General features: G+C 31.4%; 1 protein-coding gene across 1 annotated transcript; it reads right to left on the bottom strand.

Annotated features, from left to right (window-relative positions):
- LOC109347468 (ADP-glucose phosphorylase) lies at nt 4,475-7,731 on the bottom strand. Its single transcript, XM_019587340.1, has 3 exons — nt 7,201-7,731; nt 5,577-5,867; nt 4,475-4,976 (listed from the first exon to the last, which is right to left on the bottom strand). The coding sequence occupies exons 1-3, from the start codon at nt 7,687-7,689 to the stop codon at nt 4,716-4,718; spliced, it is 1,041 nt and encodes a 346-aa protein (XP_019442885.1). The 5' UTR covers nt 7,690-7,731; the 3' UTR covers nt 4,475-4,715.

Raw genomic sequence — 13,418 nt, 5'->3', positions numbered from 1 at the left:
CTCTTTAGCTTTTGTCCTTTACTTAACACTATTGTGGCTTTTGTATATTTCTTTACCTATATTGAGTGATTTCTTCATTGGGTTTTCAATCTGAAACATGAAAGTTTGTTCTTTGCTAAGAATATGAGTTTTAACTTAGCAATATAATGATTTTTTTAGTTGAATTATAGTTATCAACTTATCATTACTCAACCATTGATGTTTTCCTATCTTTTTTATGTGGTAATGTTTTCCTGTATTTGATAGAAATTTAAAGTTAATGCAACCAATTAGGAAATATGGTCATTATTTTTTTGGTACTTGTATCCATTTACCTTTTGGTTAGGAATTAATCTCTTTTGAAATGTGTGGTTGACTCTTCCAATAAGTGTTACTCTTAGGAATCAAACTCTTACATTTTGATTATATTAAGAATCTAGCGAAGCCTTACACCACTGGATCAACAATTTGTTGATAAATATGGGGCAACTTTGATTTTATTTGTAATAATTAGTGAGATAGCTAAATACAGATAAAATAACTAAAAGTTTATAAGATTGGAGATGAATTAGATAATTGAGTTGAAGTTGTTTCATAAGATTTTAATAGATAAGCTAGTTCACCACTGTAAAATGAAATAAACTCTTAACTTATATGTTTATAAAATACCTCAAATAACTTATAAATTATGATTTTATAAGGTCTCATTGCAAAGTTTTGGTCAAACAAGTTTATAAGTTTATTCTTGGTGTTACTAAATACACTATGTCAGATATGCTTTGACTTTGAGTAATCTATAGGTCCAATTGGAATATTGGATGTTAAAAATTAAATTCAATCAAAGTTTTCTTAATAAATATTCTAGAATTTAATGAGGTTACAACTGCATACCATTCATATTGAAATATAAGTCAAAGCCATATTTATAGATGATCAAATGATGTATTTTTGAGAAAAATATCAATAGATATAATAGATTTTTATATTATCAGTGCATCATTTATTTTTTATGTTTAATCAATCACTTACTCTTAAATAATAAAAGTAATATAAATGAATGATATATAATATATTGAATGTCTATAAATTTTTATACTGTCAATGAATAAATATTACACTCTATTTTTTAAGAAAATAATTAAACATTCTTTAAATTTAGTGTTATTTTTCTTCTAAAGTTTTAAATGAAAATCTTCTAACTTCAATTAACAAGTTCTTAGTCATATGAGCATCCTATACAATTAAGTTAGTCATACGGGTGAGAAATAGATGGAATATTGATAGATTTAGATTTGGATCCAAATGGATGGATGAAAAGTTATTTACCAATCCATATCATTTAAATCACATTTTAAATTATTCAATTTATTCATATCTAAACTTAATAGATGTATTGCAATCCATTCATGACTTCATTTTTTGTGGATTCTGATTGATGAATATTCAATTCATTTGATTTTTTAAATGAAATTGAAAACACTTTTAATAAAATCATTTTTTAAAAAAACCATTATTTTAATAAAATATTTTCTTTGAAATCACCTTGGTAAGAAAATCACTTTTAAAATATATATTTTTTTTGAAAAAGTGTTTTTAACTTTGTACAAAAAGTATTTTTTTTTAACTTTTAAAAAAATATTTTTTATAACATTCTTCAAACATGCTACATTTAAAGTTCAAAGTGTAATTTTTAACTATTATTTATTTATCTTATATACTTAACAACAAACTTTTAATACTAACTCTATATGAATGTCCTACAATTAATATGAATTTAATAAAAAAATCAAAATCAGAGTGAAATATATAAAAAATGATAATTGAGATAATGGATGAAAGAGAAAGTAAACATTTTTTAATGTTTCTTTTTTTTGATGGATTGGATATGCATCAAAATATACTTATTGAATTATATTCATTTAAATTTATTAGCTTTAATAAATAGATTTAGATGAATTTAATTTTCTTGGATTTAATGTTTATCAATTATCATGTGATGAAGTTGTGAGAGTTCCTCAATATTTATTTATGTATTGTTACTATAAAAATTTATACAGTCAATACATTATTTAACCAAATTTATTTGTATTACTTTTATATAAGAATTAATAATGATTAAATATTAATGGTAAATGATACAATAACAATATGAAAAACTCTTACATTGTTAGTACATACGTCTTTTTTTTAATGAAGAGTGTAATATTTTATATTGTTAATATAAAAATTTATTAATAATCAATACATATCATCATAACAATTCAAAGCTTTCAGAACTAAAGCATTCTTAGATCCCTTACAAGAAGATAACAAGCACACTTGTCCAACCTTGTATAATTTTATTACTATATTTTAATTTTATTATTAAAATAAACTAATATAATTCGTAGTATCCAAATCTTGGACCTCGAACATATAGTATTTTGAATGAAGATTTTTGTATTATTAGATTTCATACCTAGTTGGACATCGTACTTTTATGTGAGTGGGTTATAAGTTAAATACTATTGTACATTATTTTAAATTACAAAGGCTCATCTCATTATGTTGTTGTATTTAATGTAATTGTGGAGAAAATGTGTTCGAAATTATAATGGGAAAACAATTGTGAAAACTTCTAATAACTCAACATTGCTATCACAATTACGATTGTATATTTAAATTCATTTAATGGTTGACATATATTTTATTTTTTCTTTTAAAATATATTTTAAAATGAAAACTTTTTGAAGGGGAAGAAATAAGACACATGTCAAAACACTAAATGGATGCAACAAGATAAATTATCTTTTAAGTATGATGAGATACTTTATTTTCTATGTATATACTAATGAGGTATTGTCTACGTCTCAAATTCAATGAAAGATGAAAATAAAATATCTCATGAGATAAGTTATCTACTTCATTCACTAAAATCATGACATGTGTTATATTTCATCATTTTCTAAAAAAATATTTCAAAAAACTAAAAAAAAAAATAATATGCATATCATAATTTTAGTGGTCGGATGAGATAACTTTTATATGGTGATATGAGCATTATCTCTTGATATGAGACTCATCTCCTACTATTATTATGATGAGATGCTTTATTCCATGTCTTGAAAAGTTCAATGTTTTTCATGTTTCTTAGCAATAAGTATTGCCAAAGAATGAGTCATAGCAGGCCTAGTGCATGAAAAAGAAAGATGGAAGGAGTAGTGATGATCATGTGTTTCACTAATACACACAATTCTCTTCTTGATATCTATATAGAGTTGACCATCTTTGGCACCTAAGTTAAGGGTATGATATCATCCAAGAAATTAGCCTTAAACATGGAGAAGCATATTGAGAAGGATTGTTATGTCTCCCTCTTGCATTTGTCTGAATCATCCTTGGACTTCATACTCAATCTCCTTTCACCAATAGAAGTAGAACTATGCAGCATGTCAGAGATATGTACTTATTTAAGGGATAGATAACAACTTCATGATGGCTTTGTATTTCTCTCTAGAGAGTGCAGATTTTTGTTTCCTGCTCAGGTTTACATGTGTGCTTGACAATGTCGGCCCTAGGTCCCTATGGAAAGTGAAAATTGTGTTAGGCAGTCAATAACTAAGGTAAAACTTTGTTGGATCTCTATCTATGGAATTATTATTGAATTCTATATCTTTTTTCCCTTCCTTTGCAGGGGTTGATGATCCACCATGCCTTGGTTAGCTATGACTTTAATCTAATCAAGTCATGTGAAAAGTTACTTATATAATTTATGATAGAATATTATGATGTTTTCAATTTATGTAGCTAACTCCATTCAGTGAAATTAAGGATCAGTTGTTGTATATTGTTCAGATGGCTTAAAACCTGGGGATCATGTTGAAATACAATGGAAAAGAAATTCACTAACTCATTCATGTATCCTCTGTCTTTTGAACTGATATTAATGACTTGCCTTACTTTTGCATTAGGGAAATGACAAAACATTAGGTAAGGTTCATGACAGCATATGCTAATATTTTTAGTTCATGTTCTAACAACTTTTGAAATGTATTACAGATTGGTGGGATACTGTTATGGGCCACTTGGACTCATCACAGTGGTGAGAAATCCTTTTATATTCCTCAATTCCCTGGTCTGTGAATTTTGTCTCTTATTTTATCAGTTTCATGAATGAGATTTATTAGTCTCGGGTTTTTCTTGGTGAATTTTCCTTGAAATCCAAGAGATACAGCAAGAGTGGGTTATTTAGAGCAACTCCAACTTTGAGTGTTTATGGGCCAGTTGGAGATAAAAAATGAGTAAATGATGATGATTTTGTGCAATGGTGGGATAAATGCTGCTGAGGATTTTGAGAAGTTTCATCCAATACAACAACTACAACCAAGCCTTTATCCCACCGGGCGGGATCGGTTATATGAATCGAACGACGCCATAATGTTCTATCATAAATTATGATTCAATTTATTTGAATCCAATTGTTAAAAAATAAAAAAGGAAAGATACCAAATTATTACAAAAGTGCAGTTGCCTTTCCCATTTCAGTATACTTATTTTCTGAATGAATCCACTTATACATAACAAATAGTATACTTCAAATTTTCAGCACCTCAAGGTTTCAAGACTAAGAGTAAAGCTTAAGAGTTGAAACTCTCTCACTAGGAGCTTCAAAGTATAAACCTGTAACATCAATGTTTAGCAAAAAATTATTAACTTACAAGTTTGAGATTAGGTTATTGATCCTTGCTGCTTTATCTTCACTCTGCAACATTTACTTCTCTTAAAACCTTTGCAGCATCTTCGGGGAAAACAGGATTTATGTAACACCCAGTTCCCATTTCAAAACCTGCTATTCCAGATAGTTGAGGTACTATCTGTATAAACCAATGAGTGTACGCTAACTCTGATTCATTAGCATGCAATGGACTAGTGTGAATCATAAAATTGAATGGAGGATTGTTCAACTGCAGAGACATTTTTTGAAGCATTAGTTTCAACAAACCTCCGAGATCAACTGCCTGCAAAATAAATGTCAAGGAATCACAATTAATCTTTGACCTCAGAAAACCCAAAAGGAGAAATAAACACAAGCATATATAGTAGTTAATAATGTGCATAAGCGTGATTTATAGCAATACAATGATGATGTGTGCTATGCTAAACCCATAGCAATGAGAAATTAACGATGTATTATAGTATAGTTACAGTGTAGTTACTGGTTAGTGTTAGATTAGTTTGTTGAGAGAGCAAATTGATTACTTCTTACTTCTATTGCTCTATGTAAGCCAATTCTTCAAATCTCAGTTTTTTTATCATCCCTCAATTCTTTCACTTCTCTACCGTAATGGCAATGAAAACAACTAACAGTAAGACCATTTCAGACCTACTTGTTCAACATGTTCTTGTCACATGCAATCACTCTCCCTTGAGGGTCTAAATTTCTAAGAGCCGCTGAAACCATAACAATTAGCACCAAGGCTTCAGTTAATACCATAAAGGCATAGACAACTAAAATCAAGCCTTTAATCCATGACTCGTATTTGATGCCTTACAATGAAATCAAGTTGAATATTTTGTACTTGAGCAGTAATAGGACTTTAGGTACAATGAAGTGTTACCTTTTCATCATCCAATTCGTGGAAATGAGCAGAGTGATACTGGGGAACAATCCACATCTCAAAAGGAAATGAAGCAGCAAAAGGAACCATGGAGAAAAAGTACGTAGATGAATTAATCAGAAGATTCTCGGACTGGCTTTCACAAAGACAACATTTCCCATTCTGATCAAAATAAGATTTCATACTTTCAAGACGGGTAGAAACATTAGGAGGAATAATTGGCACAGCTAGAATCTGACTATGAGAATGACTCATTGATGCACCAGCTGAAGCACCATGGTTTTTGAACACCTTCAAAGATTAATAAAATTGTGATTATTGAATGATAATTATATGAAGCAGGTGCAAAAAAAAGAAGAAGAAAACACTAATTTAAATATGCACAATAAGGCAAGACCAAATTCATTACACTTTCAAAGTAATTATAGAAGATGGTAGAAATGTAGCTTGCAAGTACCATCCAACCCCCAGCAACACCAAGATTTTAACTCTACATATGTTATATTCCTTGAAAATCATTATTAGCCCCCCACGCTCAAATAAAAGTGGAAGGTTGTATTCGCAATACAAGAACCATTTAAAACTTTGCCAAAATGTTTATAACATGGATAGATTGATTTATAACTTAAACAAGAAATATGCATTGATTTATTTTATAAGAATCGTGAATTCAATTATAGTTAGTTAGTAATGTCAACAACAACAAATACAAGTCCCTTTAACGGTTTTATTTATAGTTTTTCTTGGTCTCCCTTTAACTCTAACTAGTGGATTATTTTTCACCTAACTTGTTCTTCTAACTAGGGCTTCCATCTCCTTACATGTCCGAACCATATAAGACGCTAAGGCAAGTTTCTACCATCTTTACCATAATAGTTGCTACACCTCCTTTGTTTTCAATGCGTTCATTCTTAATCTTATTTCTCGTGACTATTCACTCATTTAAAGACAATATTCTCATCTCTGCAACATTAAGCCTAGACTCGTGATGGTTTTTCACTGCCCAACATTCAATAACATACAACATCCCAAGCTTTAAGTTGCACAGTAGAATTATTCTGAGTTTCAGGGCCACTTTTCTATTACAAGTAAAAATACCCCCAGCACTCTACTCTTCCATAAGACCAAAGAAAAATTAATAATTATAAGGCAAAATCACTATACACATCCTCTAAGTTCTTTTCTTTTTTCTTAAGTTGGTTTTATAAGTTATTTTTCTTTCAAATAGGTCCTTTAACTTATTTTCTGTTTTCAAATTGGTCCTATAAGTTATTTTTCCCTAAGTTTTTTACGCTAAAATCACTTTATTAACCTGTAGCTTCAGAAGAAAAAAATACAAGATATTGCATATCTCCTCATTATGAACTCATTCATACCAAAATTGTAAATTGTGGTTCAGAATTTTGATAATTATTATGATAAAAAAATGAAAAATGAAAAACTTTCATAAACAGTTTTGCCTAATTATAATATATAGAAGTTATACCTCAGTAGTACACATTGCAAATACAGTAAAATAGCGCCCAAAGCATAACTTCAGTGTTGAGATATGACTTCAACAAATTATTATTTTTTCTAAATTCATCTTAAAATATATTAAATAAATGCATAAAAAATAGTTCACCTGCACATATTTTATATCATCATTACTTGCAACTTGTTTAATTCTCTTACTATGAGCAAGAAAAACCTGACCAATTTCCCGAGGCGACAAATCAGATAACTGAACCGAGTGAACCGGGGTTTCAATAACCACATCATGAAACCCGAACCCATCAAGAACCGAACCGGACCGGTTCGTATGATTTGAACCGAACCGGAGATCGCGAGAGAGAGCAGGGTAGAGGTTCTGGATGACCCGGAGGTTCCAATCGGGTCCATCGGGTGGGACCCGGAAGATCTCGGGCGCGCACTCGTGCTCGTGGCCAATGCAGAAAGGGCATGGTTGGTTATGGTTAGGGTTAGGGTTTGAGGGAATTGGGGATTTTGATTTGAAATCGGAGGGTCTTTTTGATCTTGCGGGAGAGAATATGATCCAACGGTTTGAGATTATGTCTTTTCTCAGTTCTGGGTTTTGATGGTTTGAGGAAGGTGATGATGATGATGATGCCATTTGTAACTTGTTTTTCTTCTTTAGCCTATTTTACCATTCAATCTATTCTTTCTTTTTAATTCACATGATTATTACGATATTCATTTTTTTTTTCAATTTCATCATATTCTCTTTTATTCATTGTTAAAAAAATTCGATTATTCATTCTTTTTTTTTTGTTTCTCACGGGTATTATTACATTGAAGACAATTGTCCGAGCCGATTTACAAGTATGTGGGCTACTCTCTCAGCAGATTCAAACTCGAAACCTTACTTGAAGATAAACATATATCATTTAAACCAACATCAATTAGTTTTTCTTTCTTTGATCTCCGTAGAAAGTTTCCTTCTTTGATTCTTTGTTATAAAAATTTACAATTTTAGTAATAGTATTATGGGTTAAAATATAAAAATATTTATAAAACTTTTATTATTCTTTTAAGTTAGTCAATTAAAAAAACAGACTTTAAGTCAGAAGTTTAAAATAATAATTTACGGGGACTAAATTATATAAACAATTTGGAAATAAATATATAATTGCTAACCTATGACATCATCTCATACTATTATCATGATTACTATAATTATTATATCTCAAAACATTTTTCTGGTGGTATTTAATCTGAGTAATGTTTTTAGGACATTCTCGAGAATATGATTAGTGGGAATGTGATGTTTTAATAAATTATATTCATGTATTTGTTCCATATTTGCTTGATATATAACATTTATAGAACATGATTGTTTTAAAAAAAAATAACTTTGACTAAATAAATGACTAAAAGGAAAGTAAGTTAGAAATGAAATATCTATATTATTAGTATAAAGATTTATATACGTATTGTTTACTATTCATTTGTATTATTAAAAAGAAGTAATAATGATTAAAATAAATTGCAAATGATACAGTGACGGTATATTCTTACATTGTTGGTGTATTTTTTTTATCGATCATTTTATCATAAAAAATGGTATTCTCCTCAGAGTTCACCTTCCTTCATTAAAATGATGGGAATCCAAAGTTTTCTTCACTAAAATGATTGGTTTATGAAAACAATCAACAAAATTACTACTCAAACTAAAGATGTACACTAAGATGGCATATTTTCATTATTATAACATGTTTCCAAGTAAATTTTTAAACTTTTTAATTAACATAATTGTTTTCATTATCTGGACAGAACGATAATATCTACAAATCTCCTTTCACCCGCACCTAGTAAGCAAAACATTAAAAATACCATTGAGAGAATTGAACTTCTTAAGTAAGTCCCTAGATAAATTTAGTAGTTAAGATGGAAAAAACAATATTTGCACTTTAACAATATGGTTTTAAGGATTTTTCAATTATAGAATAGAAGAAATTATTGTCATCAACAATTCAATATATAAAACACTCCAACTCCACATCTTCATGAATAAAAAGTGGGACACAAGTTTTGGAAGTCTTGGGTGGATTATTCTATTAGACTAGAATCCTACACGTGAAGAGCACGTGTATTTTGTGCATTTTTGTGCACCTTCCATTTTTAATTAGTTAGTAGGAAAGTAGTTGTTAGTTGTTTCTATAAATATAAACTTCTTCACTAATTTGTAATTCAACTCAATTTCTCCACTAATCATCACAAGGTTATTCAATCACTTTCTCTTCTTCACTCATTCATTCTTCATCTCTCAAGTTCACCTCTCTTCATCCTTCTTTTATCATATGGTATCAGAGCTCATATTGAGCTCTGCTACATTCATCATCATGTCTTCTTTCACAAACACTTCTACATTAGCCATGGATTCTTCATAAGACCAATCTCCCTTCTACATATATCCCTCATAAAACCCAGCCTCGACCCTTGCATCACCTCTGCTCGCAGGAGAAAATTACCATCAGTGGTCAAGATTGATGGTAATGAGTCTTATCTCTAAGCATAAAATGGAACTCGTGGATGGAAGCATACTCATGCCACCAAAGACAGATCCAATATTCAAGCAGTTGTAGAGAGCAAACAATCTAGTAACATCATGGAGCATAAGATCAGTGTCACCCTCAATTACATAAAGTATCTTATGGATCGACAAAGCTTATGAAGTATATGATGAGTTAAGGGAGAGATTCTCACAAGGAAATATGTTTCACATAGCTGAATTACAAGAATCAATTGCAAATTTTAAGCAAGGAGAATTGAGCATCACAGGTTACTTCACTGAGTTGAAGATCCTGTGGTACGAATTTGATACTTGTAGGACCCTTCCAATCTGTGATTGTGAGGTTCCAAATTCTTGAAGGGATTAAATGATTCTTATAGAACTATGAGATCTCAAATCTTGCTGATAGATCATCTGTCCATAATGAGCAGAGTTCTTTCTCTAGTTGGTCAACAAGAAAGACATCTTACAGGGCAAGATGATGCCAAGGTAATGTCAACATATTCAAATTGGAGAAAAGGAAGTGCGCCTGAAAGAGGGCTAATGCAGGAAAGGCCAATTTTGGCAAAGGAACATCTGAGCAAATAGTTGTGGAAGAGGAAACCAAACACCAACGAACAAGACAGTATGGGGTAAGGGTGCAAGTTTAGTGAAGTTTTGCACTCATTGTAAGAAAAATGGGCACACAGCTGAGACCTGCTACAGAATCCATGGTTTTCCACCAAATTTTTAGTTCACAAGAAGTGAGCAAAGGAATACAACAATGACTTGTGACACAAGGAGCAAGGATTTGACTGAAACTGATAAGGATGAGACAATTTTTTGCTGAAGTCAGAAACATTATGAGGACTTGGTCCACATGTTGCAACAATCTAACACAATCGCTACAACAAGTCACAACAATGTCATGAGCAAAAGCACCACCCCTACTACTCAAAGGGTTGAAAGTGAAAAAGGTACCTCTAACTCTAAATGTCAATATGTATTGTGGATCTTAGCTAGTGGAGCCACTGACCACATAAGTGCCTCTTTATCACTCTTTTCCTCATACTACAGAATCAAGCATGTTACTGTGAACCTTCCAAATAATTTTGTAGTAATTGCATACATCTCAGGAACCATCCCCTTAAGTGATCACTTGTCCATACACAATATCCTCTATCTACCTACTTTCTCTTATAACCTTCTTTCTATACCTAAGTTAACCTCAAACTCATCCTGCATATTATCTTTTGATGAGTTTTCTTGCCAAATTCGGGAAAGTGATTCTTTGAGGGTGATTGGTACAACTAGGATCATATATGGCCTTTATGTTCTCAAGACAACTAGGCATCAACACAAAGAATCTTTTTCTTTTTCCAGTTCTATAAATCTTTCTAATTCTAGTATATGGCATTATAGATTAGCACATGCATCCAATACTTGTATGAACACTATAAAGGCCAATTTTCCCTTTCTAACTTTCAATAAAGAACATGTTTGTGATGTCTGCCACTTAGCTAAACAAAAGAGATTAAGCTTTCCTACTAGCCAAACACAATCTTTATATGTTTTTGACATGATACATGTAGACATTTGGGTGCCAATTTCAAATTTCTCTGTGCATGGATACATATTTTTCCTAACTGTTGTTGATAATAAGTCTATGTACACATGAATGTTTTTGTTAAAAACTAAAGGTAAGCAAGAAAAGTGTTACAAGACTTCATCACTATGATCACTACTGAGTTCTCAAGCAAGGTAAAAGTAGTGAGAAGTGACAATGGTGCTAAATTCTCCTTGGCTTCAAGCACCAAACATCATGCAGATATACACCTCAACAAAATAGTGTGGTAGAGAGGAAGCACCAACACTTGTTGAATGTAGCAAGAGCACTCTTAATTCAAAGTCAAGTTCCAAAACTATATTGGTGTTATGTTATCAGACATGTTTTGCACATCATCAACTTATTGCCCACACCAGTCTTAGAAGGGAAATCACCTCATGAAGTCTTGTACAACACAAAGCTTGGCATTACACATCTGAAGGTTTTTGGCTTACTCTGCTTCACAAGTACTATATCTGTTAATAGGTCTAAGCTTGATCCAGGTCAAACAAGTGTATCTTCCTGGGCTACAAAGAAGGTACAAAAGGGTATGGTGTTCTCCATTTGAATTCCAGGTCCCATGATGTGAGTAGAGATATGATTTTTCATGAAACCATTTTCCCAGACAATACACAACCAACCTATTCAGACCATAGACTCCCACTTCCTATTAATCATACTCCTCCTTTATATGATGACATGTTCCCTTACCCCACTTCAAATCTCAACCTACCTCACACTAACTCTCCCAATCCTCAACCTGACCACACTACTCAACATACACTAGACACATCTCCTTCTAGCCATAATCCAACACAAACACAAAACACAACAGAACCACCCACACACGAAAAAGCACCAGACTTACCAAAACACCTACCTATCTACAAGACTACTATTGTGCCCTGGCCAACCATACACACACAACAACCTCTCACACCTACCCTTTATCATTTTACCTCTCTTATCAATTTTTATCACCCTCATACATATCACTAATTCTCTCAGTCTCTACCCACATTGAGCCTACAACTTACACTCGAGCAGTAAAACACCCTCATTGGAAAGCTGCTATTGAAAAGGAACTTGATGCTCTTAACCAAAATCAAACATGGATCCTCACTAATTTGCCTGATGACAAAAGACCCATAAGCTGCAAATGGGTTTTTAAAATCAAACATAAACCCGATGGCAGTATAGAAAGGTACACGACAAGATTAGTGGTCAAGGGTTTCACACAAACCGAAGGTATTGATTATATGGACATCTCTAGGAATAAGGTAGAATTTGAATTATTTTGTTCTTGAGTTTGTTGCATGTGTGCAGAGGTGTGTGAGGGAGATGCAGTCACAAAGCTCACAAATGAAGAAGTACCCTTCTTTGATGTTCCTATATAATATATATATGCAGAACAAGACCTAGATTGACAAAGTTGATGAAATATTTGGCCCCAATAATGAATTATTTTCAAATTTGTCTTTCTACCGATAAGTTTCTCTATAAGTTCACCAACTATTACAAACAAAAATAATTCAATATGATGAATTGAATCAAACAATTCATGAATTTTAATTGACTTAGTTACAGTTGGAAACATAACTTATTCCAAATTCAAATCGAGTTTAGAGTCAAATAAATTCTTATTAAACTGCATCTCCTTTAGTAACTTGTATTTTTTTTGTTTTGGAATAATTTCTCCTTGATTTATATTCATGCCTTGTGCTACTTTACTTAAAAATATTTGTCAGTAAAGATAATACAGAAGGATAATCACGCACTTCGAAAAGAATTAGTTCTTTACCTATAAAATGAGAGATATAATTAGTTATACAAAATAAATAACATGAGGACAAACTCTACCTGATGCCCTTCAAACTCTAGCTATGATGCCTAAAGCAATGGTTTGTTTGTGTAGCCACCCATTTCTACATGACTTGGGTTCATTATACGAATGGATATTGCTTGTTTTGTTAGCATATATTAAATGAAATGTTGCTTCATTTTTTAACAATGGGGCATTGAATTAGTTGTTCATTTTATAAATTCAAGTAAACCAAGTAATTGTATCGCTTACTTGGTAAGCATTATTTATTTGTTGCTCATTTTCCATCTTATCCAAAAAGAAAGCAAAACAGCCATCAGGCACAACTAGATGCAGTGGCTGAGCTTGAAAAAGAATAGTTTGGAGAGGCAAAATAAAATTATGATAATTATATTTTTTTTCAAAAGAAAATGCTTATTTATA

Source organism: Lupinus angustifolius, chromosome LG05 (genome assembly GCF_001865875.1).
Source record: "Lupinus angustifolius cultivar Tanjil chromosome LG05, LupAngTanjil_v1.0, whole genome shotgun sequence".
NCBI classification, from domain to species: Eukaryota; Viridiplantae; Streptophyta; class Magnoliopsida; order Fabales; family Fabaceae; genus Lupinus; species Lupinus angustifolius.
The sequence above is the reverse complement of the archived record's forward strand: the minus strand, read 5'-3'. Positions and strand labels throughout refer to the sequence as shown.

Excerpts from the sequence above, each read along its gene's own strand:
- LOC109347468 (XM_019587340.1), bottom strand. The coding sequence starts at position 7,689 with ATGGCATCATCATCATCATCACCTTCCTCAAACCATCAAAACCCAGAA. Across the intron at positions 5,868-7,200 it reads ATGATATAAAATATGTGCAG|GTGTTCAAAAACCATGGTGC; the intron begins GTGAACTATTTT and ends TAATCTTTGAAG. Across the intron at positions 4,977-5,576 it reads ACGAATTGGATGATGAAAAG|GCAGTTGATCTCGGAGGTTT; the intron begins GTAACACTTCAT and ends TTTATTTTGCAG.